Source organism: Phaseolus vulgaris, chromosome 3, assembly GCF_000499845.2.
Source record: "Phaseolus vulgaris cultivar G19833 chromosome 3, P. vulgaris v2.0, whole genome shotgun sequence".
Classification (NCBI taxonomy): Eukaryota; Viridiplantae; Streptophyta; class Magnoliopsida; order Fabales; family Fabaceae; genus Phaseolus; species Phaseolus vulgaris.
Genome location: NC_023757.2, coordinates 1556995 through 1574239, shown reverse-complemented (window position 1 = coordinate 1574239; position 17245 = coordinate 1556995). Strand labels below are relative to the sequence as shown.

At 30.0% G+C, this 17245-nt stretch overlaps 2 protein-coding genes across 2 annotated transcripts; both read right to left on the bottom strand.

The window, feature by feature from the left end:
• Nucleotides 1–3358: 3358 nt before the first annotated feature.
• LOC137806141 (receptor protein kinase TMK1-like) lies at nt 3359–8043 on the bottom strand. The gene is made up of 2 exons (XM_068606111.1): nt 5115–8043; nt 3359–4187 (listed from the first exon to the last, which is right to left on the bottom strand). Exons 1-2 carry the CDS (start codon nt 7369–7371, stop codon nt 3655–3657), a joined length of 2790 nt encoding a protein of 929 aa, XP_068462212.1. The 5' UTR covers nt 7372–8043; the 3' UTR covers nt 3359–3654.
• Nucleotides 8044–12496: 4453 nt separating this feature from the next.
• Nucleotides 12497–16238, bottom strand: LOC137805737 (probable pectinesterase 29). The gene is made up of 5 exons (XM_068605670.1): nt 15910–16238; nt 15105–15264; nt 14103–14309; nt 13192–13439; nt 12497–12900 (listed from the first exon to the last, which is right to left on the bottom strand). Exons 1-5 carry the CDS (start codon nt 16149–16151, stop codon nt 12738–12740), a joined length of 1020 nt encoding a protein of 339 aa, XP_068461771.1. The 5' UTR covers nt 16152–16238; the 3' UTR covers nt 12497–12737.
• Between the last annotated feature and the right edge of the window lie 1007 nt (nt 16239–17245).

The window sequence follows — 17245 nt, the reverse complement described above, 5'->3', positions numbered from 1 at the left end:
GCTTGACTTTGAGGTCCTTCACAAGTTGCTTTCTAGGGTTTAATTCATGAACCCATCATCATTCATATATTAACAATATTTAGGTGGCACACCATTATTTAATTCATTTTCATCTTCTAGATTCATCCCCTTATCTTCTAAACATTACTTTAATATTTAATATAAATTTAATTATATTAAACATGTGCTCACAACATTTTACCTATATTTAAAAGAAAATAAAACCTCGATTTGTAGTTTTAAGTACAATTTTTACGTTAATTAAAATAAAACATAATTCTAAATACGATTTTTACAATTAAATTAAAAAATAAATAAATTGTGTTTTAAAAGCATAACTACTATAAAGTTATGTTCCTAAAAAACGATTTATTTATTTTAATAAATTTTAATAAAATACTTGAGATTCTTAATTTCCAATTCAAATTGCACCTTCAAAGCATCAAAGTGTGCAAACTGAATTGAATCATTCCATGCTAAAAAAATCAAACATTTATGATAAATTTTATCTTCTATCCAAGTAGGTTTTGCCACATGGTCTAATTTATGTACCACTTGAGTACGATTAAGTTATGTATTATTATGATGAATCAATTAATTAAGATTCAATATAAAGATATTAATGATCATATATGAGTGGAAAATTGCATATATATTATTCTCAGTCTTATTGGAATCTATCAATAAATTTGTTTGGAGAGACTTAACATTGGTATTAGAATCGATGATTTATTTTGATGACTAATTTATATGAGTAGTCTTAACGACGGAAGTTTTAAACAAGTTGATCCGGTTATGTGAACAATAATGTGATATAAGTTAGGGTGGTTAGAAATTATTCCGCTCGAACGAACTACAATAACAAAAAGTGGATTAAACTCTTACTTGAAGAGGAGATTATTAAGAATCCAAATGTAAATTTAAGTACTACATTGAGTAAAAATGAGAAAAATGAGTAATATATGAAGAAAAAAAACCTATAAATCCATGACATTAAGGTTTTTTTTTATTTGATTCAAAGTTTCATTGGTGTAGAATTCTAGTCAATTCCCTTAAAAGAATCAACATATATAAATGATTCTTAATTATATACCATCATGAAGAGTTACCTCTTCTATTTTTTTTAATGTTGTTCTTGGAGTTGTTCCTTTACTTTTAAAACATGTCAAAAAAAATAAATTATTTTCTTTCCCTATCAAGTTTTATGTCAAGTTTAAGATAATATTCTATCCAATTATAGATGGTTTCAGATGCAAAATATACACTTTTATCAGAAGAATAAAAAAACATCTTCTATTGTGTTTTCAAGAAATCAAAAGATCTTAAGGTGAAGTGGTCACACTAAAAAAAATCTTAATATACTAAAATATTCATTCAATACCTTTTGCCTCTTCTTCTAAATCATGATTCTCTAAAGTATGTTTCTAACTTTTATTTATTTATTTTAGTTTGTTCTAATAATGATCATTACTATGGGTAAAGATTTGAAAATAATTATAAAGAAACAAATGTTGATTTAGAGAATTTTTAAAGTATACGTAAAATTGAATAAATTGATAAATTTTAATTATTTTATGTCATTTAATAATTAACATTTCTTTAAAAAAAATAAGCTAATAAAAAGGTTTAGGAATGAAAGTTTATTACTAATGAAGTAAGTCTAAACATTTTTCTTCTTTCAATTCTCAAGTAATATTAGTTAAGCTTTTTAAAACTATTTAGATGCCAGTATGATCTAATTGTAGTGTTTCAATCAATTAAATAAAATGTTATTTGTATAATTTGTTATCGCATCACATGTTTCATTCATCATTATTTATTTGTTTTTTTTTATCATATCATACTTTGATAAACTTCATCTAACACAAATAGAGTAACTTTGTTCAAGGAAAACAAATAGGAAAAAAAAAACCATAACTCTAAAGTTCATATTAATAGGACTAACTTAAGTATATTAAAAAAAAATCAAACTTCGAAAAAAACAAAGATGCCTAAATTGAAATTATGGTTTTATATAGTTTCATATTTTACACTACATTCATTTACAAACTTTGTTAATTTTTCTTTCTCTTAAAAGTACATAACGTGAAAAATAATTTTGAAGCCAAAAAGTTAGTTGAGAGATGAACTCTTTTCTTTTTAATTTTAGTAAACCTATATAGACTTAAACTTGTATTTGCTAATAAGGTATATGTGATTGTATATTACGTGTGTTTTAGCTTAATTTTGTGATGTTTTATAGTTACGTCGTTTTGTATATGTAATTATATATTTTCTTTTTCTGGTAGAAGCAGTTTTTCTTTGCTGTTGAATATTATGTTGTACACTTAGATTAAGAACTTGACTTTTCTAACATTAACCATTTGTTGGACGTTACCATCATTTTGTATTTGTAATGTGTTGTGTACAAGTTTTTGTATTCACAACTCTAGTTGGACGTCTATAGTTTATTTTTGTAACTTGTATTCGGTTTCCATTCTGTAATATTTTTATATGTTTTGAAATAATTTATTGAAAGAACAATTATGTGAGACATTTTAGGATTGACACATGTGTATGTTAGACCATAACTATTTGAACTTTTTGTCATGGTAGTCCTTTGGATAAGTCCTCCATATTAAATTATTGCTTCAGTTGAATTACTTTGGTCTTGATTTGTGGAAGAGTTGACTACAACGAATACGTCTAAAAATTCCAAAATTTTCTCTACAAATCTTGTTAACTTGACATATACTTCAATCATTATAGAAAATGAAAATTGAGATTTCAAATTAAATTATATTTCTTCTTCTAAGATCCTTCAAACAATGTATTTCAAACTCAACTTCTTTCATATATTTTTTTTCTTGAGCAAAGTAGTGTAGAGATAAATTAATTTTAACCAATCTTTATATACATTTGTGATTTAAAAATTGAAGAAAAGTAGTGTTGTAATGGAATAAAACTTAAGGCTACATGTCAATGAGGAATCAATATCCTTTCTATCGAGCTTAATGTTCAATTTTGATCCTTAGTAATTTTTATTCAAATTTTGCTTTCCAATTTTTTACTTAAAACTTCAAGAATTGTCGTTTTGTATTCAGAATGCCCACAAATTGAAACACTGAAACCATTTATTCTTGGCTCGAAATCCACTAATCAAATCATCATATTTCACTCAAAATCTAAAATTTTCAAACTTTTCAAAAACATTCACCAAAATTTTCCAAATTCTAAACAGTTCAAATCCCTTCCCCATTCTTGATCCATTCTAAACACCAAATCATTTGAGTAAAAAATGAACACCTGAAAGTTTTAGTCGCTTTCATAATTTACACTTTGAGTAATAATTTACATCATCTAATAGCATAGTTGATCATGAAAAGCATAACCAAATCCTGTTTCTCATGCTCACTGCAATGAAGTCTAAAAGAAAGAAAACACAAGTTGAACTGAAACTTGTTCAGCATCTCTGGTTTCTTGCATCCAATATACCACTAAATTTAAAAATCCAAAAGCCAACCAAAGACCATGAAAGTTTAAGGAGTACAAGGTGTAGTATAAGCCCAACTATAGACACTATAAAGTATAAACCAACCCTATAAAGAGTTCCAAAGTTTGGGGAAGAAGCAAAAGAAAATAGACAGAAGCAGTATTGTAAATGTAAACCAAACTTCATCTTCCATCAGAGGAATTAAAAGAATTAGCAAATCCAAATGGCCTAGTTGGTATGCTAGACTGTGTATTTTCTCCACTGGTAAGCATTGATGAAGAGGTTGATCCATCAAAGGTGTTCCTTCCTCCAAGAGCCTGCCACTTACTGAGTGCTTGTGGCAATGTCATATCCAAGTCAATGCCATAAACATCTTCATCATCTGTCTCAGAAGGCTTCCAAATCTCCACAAGAGGGGCTAGGACATTCACCACATGGCTCATGTCTGGACGCTGGTGAGGTTCTCTTGCACAACAGTGACCAGCCAACTCAGCCACAGTCCTGCAACTGGGCAAGGCCTCCTCATCAACACACATTATGGGGTCAACAATCTTGCCAAAAGAGTCCTTGTTCAGTAGCATCCTCCTGAACCATGTAACAAGGTGGACATTCTCTTCTGGTTGGCTGTTGTCAATTGCTCTCCTTCCTGTTAGCATCTCCATCAGAATCACTCCATAGCTGTAAACATCAACCTTTGTTGTAACTCGTCCAGTCACTGCCAGTGATACCATTTTAGTTAGCAAGGAATTGGACAAAAAGGAGGAAAAACTACCTCTGATATAATGTCATGAACTACAGATTCTAAAAAACAGTGTAATTGGCCTATTAATATGAAGCAATAATGTACACAGTTGTAGATAAAGCATGGCACAGACATTGTAATCTGTAAAGGGAAAATAATGCTTTAAGAATATGTACTTTTTGTCATACCAATTTTAAAAAGTCTGTGAATTTAGTCTTTTCTAATACTAAAACTTAATATCTAGTAACGTTCTTAATGATCAGAGTTGGAAAACAACCAAATTCATATATTTGTTCTAGAGTTTATGGAATAATTCACTAATTTAAAAGTACAATAACTAATACAAGGATGAAAGAATACACAAACAAATCATGTTCCTCTTTCTATATGTGCCGCTAACACCATGAAGAATACACATTCTAATGATCATTGTTGAAGAAAAAAAAACACAATGTGATTAGGCTGTATAGGATTGCAAATCAAACAAAATATTTCAATGGTTTTTAGAAAGCACACAGAAAAAATAAACAAAAGAATTTTAAGTCTTTTTGTTGTCTTCATATGCTAACATTTAATAAACAATGTCATCATTCTCAATGCAGTTGTTTCCAGACAAAACTTGAGAAAAAAGTCATAGTAGTTAGACTTTTGCAATCAATCTTTTCCTCCATAGCTTATTCATTAACTCCAGGGGTTCATATGAGAGACACTACAGTAGAAACCTATAGCACAATAAGTGCCTACATGTTGCAGATTCATCATCCATTCTTAAAGTATATGACAATGCTGGATAAGAAAATTTCACATATGACAAGCAGAACAAATAGTTCTCCCCTAAATTTTTTTCAGATGTGTTAACTGTATGAAAACAAAATTTTCAAAAGCAATTTAAATTTGTACCTGCATACTCTGGAGCCAAATATCCAAAAGTACCAGCAAGCCTAGTTTCAAATGAGGTCTGTCCTTCTGGGGCAAGCCGAACCAATCCAAAGTCTGAGACTTTGGCCCGCATATCATCCCCAAGCAAGATGTTTGATGGTTTTAGATCCCTATGGATAAAAATTTGTTGGGCCAAACCGTGAAGATATTCAACACCTCTAGCAACATCCAAGGCAATGGAGAGCCTTCTCTTCCAATCCAGTGGTTGTATCCCTTCTTCTTTCCAGTCAAATAAATGTTTACTGAGAGGACCCTGAGGCATGTATTCATACACAAGAAGCTTCTCATGTCCATCCAAGCAGTGGCCTTCTAGTGCAACCAGATGTCTGTGTCGAACCTTAGTAAGTACTGCAATTTCAGACTCAAACTCTCCCAGCCCCTTCTCACCCATCATTCCAGATTCCATCCTTTTCACTGCAATTTTTGTTCCATCGTACAATTCCCCTTTGTATACAGTGCCAAAACCACCTCTCCCCAATATATTTCCCTGACTGAAATTGTTTGTAACTTGTCTCAAAACTTGGATTGAAATGACCATACTACCAGCCTCCACATGTTGAATACTACTAGCTGGACTGAGAGCACTAATTCCTCCTCCACCACCACCTCCACCACCACTAACACCAGCATCTGCAACACTTATCTTCAGACCATTTCCATCTCCAGAATAACGAGGATGTATCACTATTGCACTAGGACTTTGAACTTTGCCTGCGCGCTTACGTTTTCTACTATACATAAGAAATATGAAAGCCCCTAAACCAAGTAAACTGACACCTCCCAACACAGTGCCAACAATTGCTCCAGTATTATTTTTCGTAACTTGACCTCCAGATTTACCCGGAGAACTGGAGTCTGGTGGGGCTTGAGGTTTATCCTTTCCAATATCAGGATTCCCATCAGTTTTAACAGCTACACCCCCACGAAAAGACGGCACCTTTCCGAGCAATTGATTGTTGGAGACATCCAATTCTACCAAAAGAGGCATGCTGGTGAGTTGACTTGGTATGGTACCAGTGAGGCTATTGCCTCCAAGAAGCAACTTTGTCACAGATGTAAGCAAAGCAAAACTGGGAGAAATGTTGCCAGAGAGATTCATGTTCTGCAAGTTAATGACGGAAACGTTACCATTTGCACAAACAATCCCCAACCATCTTTGACCACAAGGGTCATTCCCCTTCCAACTTTCAGCAAGTCTTAGAGGATATCCAAAAGGTTCAACAACAGAAAGTAAAGCATCCACAAGAGGACTGCATGGCTTACCAGCCTCCATTGTGCAAAAACTATTGATCCCCTTCTCTAAATCATTATCAACCTGCACTCCATTTCTGAACAAGGGAGGAGAGCCTTGAAGTAAGTTATTGGTCAAATTCACTACTTTAAGTGCAGGAAGAGCAGTAAGAGAGGGTGGAACAACCCCAGTTAACTGGTTATCCCTAAAGCTCACATCATATAGTTGATCATGTTTTGACAAGTCCGGTATAGGACCTGTGAACGAGTTACCATGCACCCAAATTTGTTTCAAATATGTCATGCTCTTTAGCACATCAAGGGTACCATTGAGTTTACTACTACTTTTCTGACCATTCAACCATAGTGTCTCCACAGAACTCCCAGAAAGGGTTGCAGGCAACCCTCCTTCAAGAGAATTAAAACTCAAGGCAAGAGAAACCAAACCTGGGAAGGGACCATCTTTACCAAAAAAATCAGGGATTTTCCCCACAAAGCCAGCATTGATTGCAGAGAAACTCCTGAGAGCCACACATTCCTTGAGGCTATCAGGAATCCCCCACTGTGAAAAAGGGTTGTAGCCAATGCTCACAGACTGCAAATTGGTCATGCCGGTGAAGAAATCACCCGGAAAGGATTGGAAATTGTTGTTGTGGATGAGCAGAACCTCAAGGGACTTTGGCATGTTAGGAAATGGCCCAGTGAAGTTATTGCTCATGCACTCAAACCGTGTCAACTCCGAGAGCTGCCCCAGTTCCTTTGGCAGAGAACCCTGCAAACTCTGTCCCCCAATTTGAATTGCAGTGACCCTCTTCATGGCGCTGCACTGAACGTGCTTCCATTTACACACATCCGGGTCATTCCATTGAAGACCATCCGATTCTTTGACGGCCTTCTTCAACATGTTCATCACAACATCATCTTGACACCACGCACACTCAAACCCCACAAAAAACAACAACCCAACAACCCAAGAAACAAAACCCATATGATCACGATGCGATTCCCACGCGATTCTCAACGTCACGGGAAATCGCAGACAAAAATGGCGACGATGACTCAAAAAATGTAGACGTTACCGTGATTTCGCGTTGTGATCACTCCAAAAACCTTGATGCTGCACCCACCAGAATCACGTTCTTGGACTGTTTCTCAAAAACCTCGACGCTGCACCCACCCAGAATCACGTTCTTGGACTGTCCTCCAAAACCTGGCACACTCTCACAGAAAGCGCAAGAGGGTGGCGAAGATTCGCAGCAATGGAGAGACAACAAAAGGGAGAAAAACCCAGAAGAAAAAAAACGATCTTTTTTTTCTTTCTCTCTATTCTCTGTGATCACAGTCACTCACACAGCATTGTGCACTCGATAAAAAGATACCCCGAAAGGAAAGAAAGGGAATTTTGGTTTAGAATGTGACAAAAAGCTGGAAAAAAGATTCGGGGTGGGAAAGAATTGGAATATAAATGAAGGGTGGAAGAAAGAGCGAATAAGAAGAAAGAAGAGAAAGAAGAGTTTAAGGTGTGTGACAGAGAACAGAACATACCATGAACATGAAGAAGAACACGAATGAATGAACATGCGTGTGGGACCCAGTTTCCTCGAATCGGTGTTTTTGTAGGTAACGCCTTCACGTTGAGGTGTAGTAAATAGTTTAGGATGAGTTAAGTAGAGCGTGTTTTTTTGGTGGGTTGGTGTTTCGTGAGTTGGAATTTTAAATACGGTTTTTAATTTTAATCCATTTTCTCCAACAAACATATCCTAGAGCCACCAACTTTTCTTTTTTTCATAAATGTTTTTTTTTCAATATTTTTTATTATAATTTATATTCTTCCGCCCTTGCATCAACTCAAATGGTTACCAGAGTCTTACACACTTTTTTTAAATGACGTATCGGACATACGTATAGGTGTCGACACTTGTAGGACACTTATCGGTTAAGTATTCAATTCAAAAAATATTTGTTGGATTTTTGAAAAATTCTACCACTGTTCTATCACAATTTTAAAATGTATAAATACAATAATTTTTAAAAACTCATTTTTTTTTGTATAAATTTGTATTATGATTTATAAAAATAAGGGGAACAAATTCTTTTGAATCAGTCATGAAAAATATCATCCTGCTCTCAAAAGAATTTGAAATATACTTTTACACATAAATATTATTTATTTTCAATTTATATAATTCAAAATTATATAATTTATAAATCCGTGTCTTGTGTCCTACATTTTAGATATTATATATCTCTATGTCAGTACCTGTATCCGTATCTATGCTACATAGGTTCCAATTTTAACACTCATATTTCTTTTTCTCATTTATCTTCAAATCAATTTATATTTATTGTTATTCTTGTTTTGTGTGAACGAGGTTGCGAAACGGAAACAAAAGAAACTGATGTTTTGTTCGTTACACAGTAACTGTAATTTAGTTTATTAAACAAATTTAAATGGATTCATGATTTCAATTTTTGATTAATGGTTTATCAGTATATTTTTCTCTTTCAATCAAAATTACTTTAATTAGTTGATTGATACAAAGAAAACCAATGATTCACTATTATAACAAACGTTGAACTTCTATAAACGAGAAAGAAGGAAAAAAGAAAAATCATAGTTAAGAGATTTGGAGAGAAGATTAAAAAAATATGTCACGAGATTTGTTTCCATTATTTTTATTCTGTTGAAATGTTATGGAAATTATTATTTTGATCTTGTAGTTATGTAGTTAAATTGTAGTGGAATTGTTTTTTTTTTTAATACTATTGAAGTATTGCTTTGTATGTAGTGATTATATTTTCAGGTTAATTTTAATTTATAATGCTTAGAAAATGAAAAGTTATAATTGTATAAGAGTTAAATATGTTTTTTTTATATAATTTTATAATTTTAGTTCTTCTAAATACTTATAATATTGAAATGGATTATTGTTTTATGTGAACTTATATTTATAATATTATAATATTTATGAGGATTGTAATTTTTTTATAATTGGGTGTATGTTATTTTATATTTATTAACTAATTCATTAATTAATTCTACTAAAATATTCATGATTAAATAAGTTACTTTATCATTTCAAAATTTATCAATTAAAAATTGATTTAGAAGTTAGTTTTTTCAAATTCAACTATAACATTCTTCGAGGATGATGATTTTCTGTTCTCCACCATGTTTTTTGGCAATTTTTAATGGTAACATTTTCTCCCTCTTTTTCTTCTTATTTTGATTCTCTCTTCAATGCTAAAGAAATTGGATTTGAATTGTTAAAAATGGTGTATTAAAGTTTTGATCTAGTCTACAAATAAAGGAAAAATTAGTATTAGTGAAACTCTTTTATTTCCTTAAGAAAGCTTGTTACAAGGAAAGTTTTTAGTCTTTTTTGGAAATTTGAAATTGGAAATGTTATTTTCCTATGTTTAGTTTATGCTTTTAAAAACATAACATTTCAAGGAAACTATGGTTTCCCATAATGTTTTTTACTCAAGTTTTTCACCAAACAGAGAATGTAAATTCTAACCTTTTTAAATTGAAATTTTAATGCAAAAATAATTATACATGTATAATATAATATGTTTCTATGTTGATTAAGTTATTTAATTTCCTTTCAAGAAAAGTTATTTAATGTGATATAATTAAAATTTATGGTAACATTGTTATGTTACTTTTTTAATATTTAAAAATATATAAATATAAATATTTTTTTACAATCTAAAATTCATTATGTAATATCTCATTCCCATCTTTTCATAAACATGTATTTAGTTTTTTAAGATTTTTCTATATTCTTTCTATACCTTTATCCATTTAAATATAGTCTTTTTTACTATCCGATTGCACCTCATAAATTATTTCTCTTGTAGTGATTTCTTATTCGAGTTAGAAGCTTCTTGGAAAAAAGAGAAGTTTCAAGTAAGGAAAACTATTTTAGATTATCATAGTTAATAAATTTGGAATAGAGCATGTTCATTTGTGAAGATTTTAGTAGCATGAACCTTTGTTGCACGTTGAGTTTGAAGTGTTTGGGTTGCATGTAAGGATAAGTCGTCAGCTAAACTTGAAAAAATTTGTTGCATTTGATTCTGATGTTCTCCAATTGCATGTATAGAAGCTAAAAAAAACCTGTTGATATTACTTCTAACATTCTCTGGTTACATGTAGGAACTGAAGAACATTTGGTGCATTTGTATCTAATGTTCTATGGTTGCATGTAAAAACTGAAAAACATTTGTTACAATTATGTCTAATGTTCTCCAGTTGCATGTAGAATGAGTAACATTAGTTGTAGTGTGTATGATGTTCTTCATGATCATGTTGAGTCTGAAATCTCCATTTTTTGCGTGTGAAATTGTAGTCTCTCCTTATTTGTCTAAATCAAAGCATCCAATTTATATCAAGTTGTGAAAGTAATGTATAGTCATTTATAGTTCAAGAATGAAAAAGTCTTATGACATGATAAGAGAATATGTTTTGAAGAACATAAGGAGATAGTTTCATTTTTATATGTCTATTTTCTAGTGCATAAAGATTGTCTCAATCACTATAGTGAATGTTTCGTCTGATACCCTCGCTCAACGAAAACAAATACATTCAAGCACATGTTTTTATCTTAGTTAGTGAGATTATGGTGTGATACCTTTACTCAACGAAGGTAGATGCACTCAAGTGGAGATATCGTCTAAGTCACTTCATTGGATGTTTCATTAGTACAAAATATGAATTCTACGACTCTATAAAGATGGTTTGTAAATAGCCGTCGTTATAAGAGAGACGATGACATTTTTATAGTTTTGAGCAAAATTTCAGAATTTTTGAACCGTCATTTTATATATATATATATATATATATATATATATATATATATATGGTTTAGACATCTCTAAAATGATTTCTATTTATTTTATTTTTTTAATAAAAAATTATTTTTTCTTTAAAAATCTATTCATTATATCCTTTGTAACGTATTATCAGTACAATAGTTTTCTTTCATACAAAATATTATGTTTGGAATTATTTTTATAATTTTAATTCATTAAAATAAATGAATAAGTTTTAAGTAATAATAATACTCTGGATATAAAATAAATATTAAATCAATTAATTCCTAATCAATCAGAGTATGAATAAAATGATTTTATATTACAATCTCTAGAATGATTGTATGCATCACTCTGGTTAAGATATTTATTTAAAATTTTGTTAGAGGTCTTTTTCCATATTAATTTTATTCCTTTTACAAAATTATATATTCTAGAAATCATGTTTAATGTTATAGATACATTTGGTAACTTTTAATGTATTATTGGAAAAACACTAAATGTGATATACTGATTTCATGCTTATAACATCTATCACGAAGTTTCGATATTCAATTTTGGATATTCAATTTTCTTTTTCAATATTGTCGTTTTGAAATAATATAAATAAGTTTCAAAATAAAAGACATAATTATTAAAAAATCCCATTTTCTCGGAATAATATATTTTCATGCCCAATAATATTTTCTAATTTTTATTTTGTACTAAACATCCACAAACTTTTGGTGAAACACATAATAATTCCACCAATATATAGTTGTAAATAAAAAAAAAATATGTAACATACTATAGATTATAAAATCATGATTTTACTTTTTTATTTCAATCATCACTTATTTTGTGTTTATTGAGAGAGGTTGACCACATGTATACATTACTAAGATGAAAAATATGATGTATATTCTTCTATCTATATTGAAAAATCACACATTAATATGATGTAGAAAAATTTTATAATATGGGTAATGATATATTGTAATCCAATTTTTTTATATAATCACATTACAATCCTCAATGTTATTTTTTTATAATTTTTTTTTATGTTAGACATTACTATGTAACTTACATATCAATTAGGCTGACACCTCAAGTAACAACAATCATCTACCATCATATGATACAATCCTCAATACTCTTATTTTAATATTTTTTAATTTCATTTAATTACAAACGTAATCTTTATTATATAAACTCATCACATTAAAAAGTTATATACAACTTTAAGAGTTGTTAATGCATCATTTTCCTATCAACATATCATTCTGAAATAAGTAAATAAAAAGTTCACATTCGAATAACATTCAAATAAAAGTGATGATATATGATACATTGATAACTCTGTATCACATTACAATTGGAGGAAGAAACAACACTTCTTACTAAAGTTAAACTATCTTAAAATTATACTCTATTACATCACATCACAGTTGTAAATTGATTTCAGAGTTGTCAAAGTATCATTTTTCTTAAAAAAAACATTTAGTAATTAATACTACATGCCTATCCATCATCACTTAGGTCCTTTCTGAAATCAATTTACAAGATTTGATGAGCGTTGATCCAACCTTCGGTGTCCACGAACCGTATACTTGTCATGTTTGTGATAGTTGCTGGATCCAATTTCTTCAACCAACTCACTCTCCCTGACAAGGACGAACCAAGTCCAAAATTATCACTCTCTGCGAATGTTACTTTAGCTCTACATAAATGTAAAAAAGCAGTTTATAAGATGAGGTTTGCACTCACTTATATATCATGAAATATAATTCAACCTTATAAAATCAGTTTATAAGATGAAGTTTGCATTCACTTATATGCTATGAAATGTAACTCAACCTTATAAAACTGTCTTATAAGGTAAAGATTACACTCACTTATATACTATGAAATGTCTTAATCTTTAGTCGATGTGGAATCTCAAACACCTTTCAATGAAAAACCATGATTAATGCAAAGAAAGAAAGATTGAAGAAGAAGAAGAAGAACTTACACATTGGAAGTGGAGTTCCATGGCTGCCAACCTAGTGGTTGGACGATGGAAGACATCATAGTTTTGTAGAAAAGAACTCTGGCATAGTCTCTCCATGGTCTTCCCAAGTAAGTTTTACCAACTCCAAAGATTTTGCAGTTCTTGAAAACAAAACCATTTGAATCTTCTGGATCTGTCCTCCCTTGTGCTGTGATGAAACCTATCACTGCTTTACCTGGAAACGCTTCACGAACTGATATCATACAATTCTGAAAAAAAAAATGATTCAAATTGTAATTTTAGATCACTAAAGAATAAGTGTTTGATGAAATGCACATAAATAACCATAGAGAAACCAACATCATAACATTTTCATTATTAGGGTTAAATATGGTTTTTGTCAATGTACTTTCATTCAAAATTGTTTTTCGTCAGTGTATTTTTACTCAAAATCTCAAAATTGTTTTTCGTCCATGTCTAAACTTTAAATCCTAAGAAAATTATTGAAATTATCATTGTCAGCCTTTTTCACGTGTGAAACGGATTTTCAATATGAACAAAAATGTTCCATGCTGACTCTCATGGCTAACATGGATAATTGTTGATGAAGATATTATAATATAATCTACTCTGAAAATTTGTTTTCCGTCCGTGTCTAAACTTTAAACCCTAAGAAAATTATTGAAACTAACCATTGTCAGCCTTTTTCACGTGTGAAACGGATTTTTAATGTGAACAAAAATGTTAAAATATTTCATACCGACTCTCATAAATGACATGGATAATTACTGATGGCTGACATGGATAATTACTGATTTGTCTGCTACATGTATTAGTAAGGATTGATTCTAATAATTTCATTACTACAGATATTTAAAGTTTGAAACAGGATAAAAATATATATTTAACCTTGTTATTATTATTATTATTACCTCATGTAAAGATTGACCAGCACCAAAGATGAAATCCATAGCACCTTCAATGGTGCAAGAATTGAAGTAGTGTCTTCCTTTAACATCCCACAAAGTGTCTTGCAAACCATAGAAGCCAACTTGAAAGAATGATGTCTTGTCTCCAGTTATCATTCCAGCTAATGCAGGTGTCATGGGGTTCCCTTTCTTTGCATCATTGTAAGTATTCTGCTCAACAATGTCAAACCAAAATTACATTTTCTCATTTAAAGAAATATTTAATTATATTTACAGTCATTAATTAAGAAATTGAATGAATGAAATTTCCATTAAATGAAATACATTTATTAAAACAAACAATTAATAATCTCAACTTGATTTTTATTAATTAATGATTATTGTTATTATCATTACGTTTTGGCATAGCCCTTCCAAAATGCTTTAGAAAATACGTGTAACGAATTAAACTTCTTTAAACTTTTTTTCAGAAAAAATCTTGGGAATTAATTATATAAAATGGATATAAATTAAATATTTATAAAAACGAAGGTGGTTGTTGACGTACGTTTTTCCAGTTACCATCATAAAAACATTACCAGTCTAACTTTTTATTATTTTATTTTCTCCAATTACCAAAAAAGTCAACCTCATTAATTTGGAAAACTTAGGAAGAAATTTTGAAACTGATAATAATGGTTGTAATGACTCTTATTTTGTGTATATTTTCTAATTAAAGATGGAGATTTCCATACGAAAAATGTTTAAATAATATTAAAAAGCAAAAATGTTTATATGTAGAGGCATGATAATTAGGTTATACCAAGAGTTTTCAACATATAGTTACCATGAGACTGTTCATTATTACTCCAAAGAGATAGGGAAAATGAAATGTATAGGGAATATGTATGGACAAAATAAATAATAAAAAATGAATTGAATTGAATGAATTAAAGAAAAATAATTAATGCAATTTGTGAAACAGAAGCAGTAATTAAGAAACCGTAAGAGGCATTTATTTCTCACCCTGAAGGTTATGGCCTTGACCACAATATTGTCAGCCATGCTTAAGAATGTAGGACTCTGTGCACTTGAATCATGGTCATCCCACTCAACAATGGTGCACCTTTTTCCCACTCCTTTTAGGACTATATAAGGCTTGTCTTCAGGAATCATCACCTTCTCCCTTCAATCGACAATACAACACACATCAGATAATTTCGAATACTGATACTGATACGACACATTATTTATCTCGTAAACTCCCATATAAACCTTAATAAATGGGAGTATACTGACAAAAAGTGTTAACTTGTTATGATAGGATACTTTCTCTCGTACACTTCCACATAAACCTTAAAACATGACTGGTTGTTAAATGGGATTGTACTGACAAAAAAAAAGGATTGAACGTATCATGATACGATACTCTTTCTCGTACACCCCCATATAAACCTTAAAAAATGTCTAGTTGTTAAATGGGAGCGTGCTGACAAAAAGTATGAGCATATCATGATACGATACTCTTTCTCGTACACCCCCATATAAATCTTAAAAAATGTCTAGTTGTTAAATGGGAGCGTGCTGACAAAAAGTATGAGCATATCATGATACGATATTCTTTGTCGTCCACTCTCATATAAACCTTAAAAAAATGACAGATTGTTAAATGGGAGTGTACTGACAGAAAATATCATGATACGATACTCTCTGTTGTACATTCCCATATAAACCTTAAAAAGTGATTGATTGTTAGATGGGAGTGTAGTAGCAAAGAGTGTCTGTGTATCTGAATCCATAAATATTATTTTAATTTTAAACAGTATTTTACCTGTAGGTGCCTGAATTGACTTTGATGGAAATCCAGTTCTTGTTGTTGGAAGGGACTGAATCAATGGCAGCTTGTATCTTGGTGAAGTCTCCATGCCCAGATTGATCAACAGTAATCAACCTCTCAACAAGCACTGACTTATCATCCTGAACATGGTGATGATAATGGTGAAAATTTGCTAACACAACTTCATTAGAAGCCAAAAGAAAGAGGGTTACGAAAGAAGAGAGTGCAAGAAACATGATGAGAGAAAAACACAAGTTTCCTAGAGAATAGGGAAGGAAATTCAACTAATTTGTTGAATAATGGTTGAATGAATGGACAAATTCAAGAGAGTTTGTGCTAATGAGAGTTAGTATTTAAAGACAAATTCTTTTATGATGATGAGGACAAAGTAAGAGAATGAAAAGTTTTTATATTAAAACCAATTTCTTTAATAATTTATGATTCTAAAAAAATCACATATATGCATGAAGATCAAGAGAATATTTTTTTATATATAAATATATTTTTATACTTTAGATGATCAAAAAAATTATATTTTTTAAGTAAAAAAAAAAATCAATTCTTCTGTTAGTGGCTAATAAATTATAAAATAAATGCTCCAATAATTACTATTAATATATTAATTCATTTCAATATTTATCTTCTTAATTTGTCATTTCTTTTTATTTGATTTTTTATTTATTTTTCTAACAACTTCCTTTTGTGTATATATTTTCCCTAATACGGATGCTCAATTATTTATTACTAATTAATAAAAGGGATTCTTTCTCAATATGTATTCTCACTTTTACCACATTTCTTCCAAATCAAATAATATTATATATAAATATATAACAAATACTGATTTTTTTTATAAATAGGCTAAATTGTATCTAACTTCATCTTAAATTATGTTTTCATCTCTTTTATTTTAAAATAAATGCATATTTTTCAGTTTTAATAAAATGATAAAAGATTCTTTCCAGTTTTTAAATAATATTCACCTTTTTAATTTTTATATTTAAATAAATGACACATGTTTTCCTTATTTTTTTAATAAAATTACCCTTATTTTCATTTTTTTATATTTAAAAGTAACGTATTCAATAAAATTAATAAAAATATTTAATAAAAAATAAAATGTTTCAAATATGGAAAATAAATATATTTTTTAGACTTAATTGTATATAGGTCCTTTTATATTACAAAAACTGTAATTTGGCGGTTAAATATTTTTCAAAATTTTATCCTTTATTTATTAGTTATATGTAATTTTATTCCCTGAATTTTGTTTATGCAATTTTGATATCTTAATTTTAATAATATCTAACTTTATTAAATCTTCATTTCA